Genomic DNA, 1,024 nt, shown 5'->3' with positions numbered 1-1,024 from the left:
AACTGTTTTAATTCAAGTCAATACAGTAATTTCATTCATGTGAAATGTGAATATCGTAGTAAAAATATTTAATCTGTGTCTAAGTGTAAACTTATCAAGACACTAAACCATGGTTGCTCTGGATAACTGCGTAAATGTAAATGTTTTACATGGTGCACTCGCAACTCACAATATGGTGGACGCACTGACGTATTGTGTTAGTGGGGCCTATGGGCGTCACATCCTGCGCGTAAGTACTAGCGGAAGTTACATTTTGGCAATGACAATCCTGTTTGAAAAATTACAGATTTAGGAGCGAGTGTTCCATATTACAGTACGGTAAGGTACAGTAAGTTCTTTCCACGTTTACATCGATTTCTACCACAAATGGACTACTCAGTAATACAATTACTCACAGCACTTACGCTGTCTTGCAGGGAGATGTGCGTCCTAATCAGCGGAGGAAACCGCGTTGTGCCTCTTTTACCTTTTACAGTGAGCGTCAGTGTGTGTACATGTCCACATAAAAGCGGAGTGGCACAATGCTTCGCCACAGTAACTTGCAGAAGCAGGTGCTGGCGCTATACCGGCAATTCCTGCGCGCAGGACGGGAGAAGCCCGGCTTCGTGCCGCGTATCCGCGCCGAGTTCCGGGAGAAGGCGAGCATCCGCCACACCGACATCGTGCGTATCGAGTATCTGTATCGGCGCGGACAGCGGCAGCTTCAACTGCTGAAGGACACAAACACCAAGCAACTCGGAACTTTCAAGACGAAGAAAGACTTATAAGGACTGTTCAGATGCCATGAGAAATATGAATAAAACATGATTTGACACAAATCACAGTTGTGCTGGCGGCTGGTGAATCACTTCTTTAAGACATTGTCCTCACTGGCCAGTGAATGATATGTTGAGCTGACCTCTGGTGAAAATGTAAACGCTGGTATGTGATAATAAGGACATGATAATTTGTGTAAATTTACTCATGATTATTATGCAGTGACTTTCCTCTTATGGCTTTTGTAAATACATTTGGATCTCTCTGT

General features: G+C 43.8%; 1 protein-coding gene across 4 annotated transcripts; it reads left to right on the top strand.

Moving 5' to 3' along the window:
- Positions 1-229: 229 nt before the first annotated feature.
- sdhaf1 (succinate dehydrogenase complex assembly factor 1) lies at positions 230-1,024 on the top strand. Of its 4 annotated transcripts, none has more exons than XM_028984003.1 (2): positions 230-323; positions 417-1,024. In XM_028984003.1, exon 2 carries the CDS (start codon positions 522-524, stop codon positions 765-767), a length of 246 nt encoding a protein of 81 aa, XP_028839836.1. In that variant the 5' UTR covers positions 230-323; positions 417-521; the 3' UTR covers positions 768-1,024. The 4 variants fall into 4 exon arrangements, with proteins under 4 accessions (XP_028839836.1, XP_028839835.1, XP_028839837.1 ...); XM_028984002.1 differs by having other exon boundaries at positions 242-318; XM_028984004.1 differs by having other exon boundaries at positions 246-318; positions 476-1,024.

Source organism: Denticeps clupeoides, chromosome 6, assembly GCF_900700375.1.
Source record: "Denticeps clupeoides chromosome 6, fDenClu1.1, whole genome shotgun sequence".
Classification (NCBI taxonomy): Eukaryota; Metazoa; Chordata; class Actinopteri; order Clupeiformes; family Denticipitidae; genus Denticeps; species Denticeps clupeoides.
The sequence above is the reverse complement of the archived record's forward strand: the minus strand, read 5'-3'. Positions and strand labels throughout refer to the sequence as shown.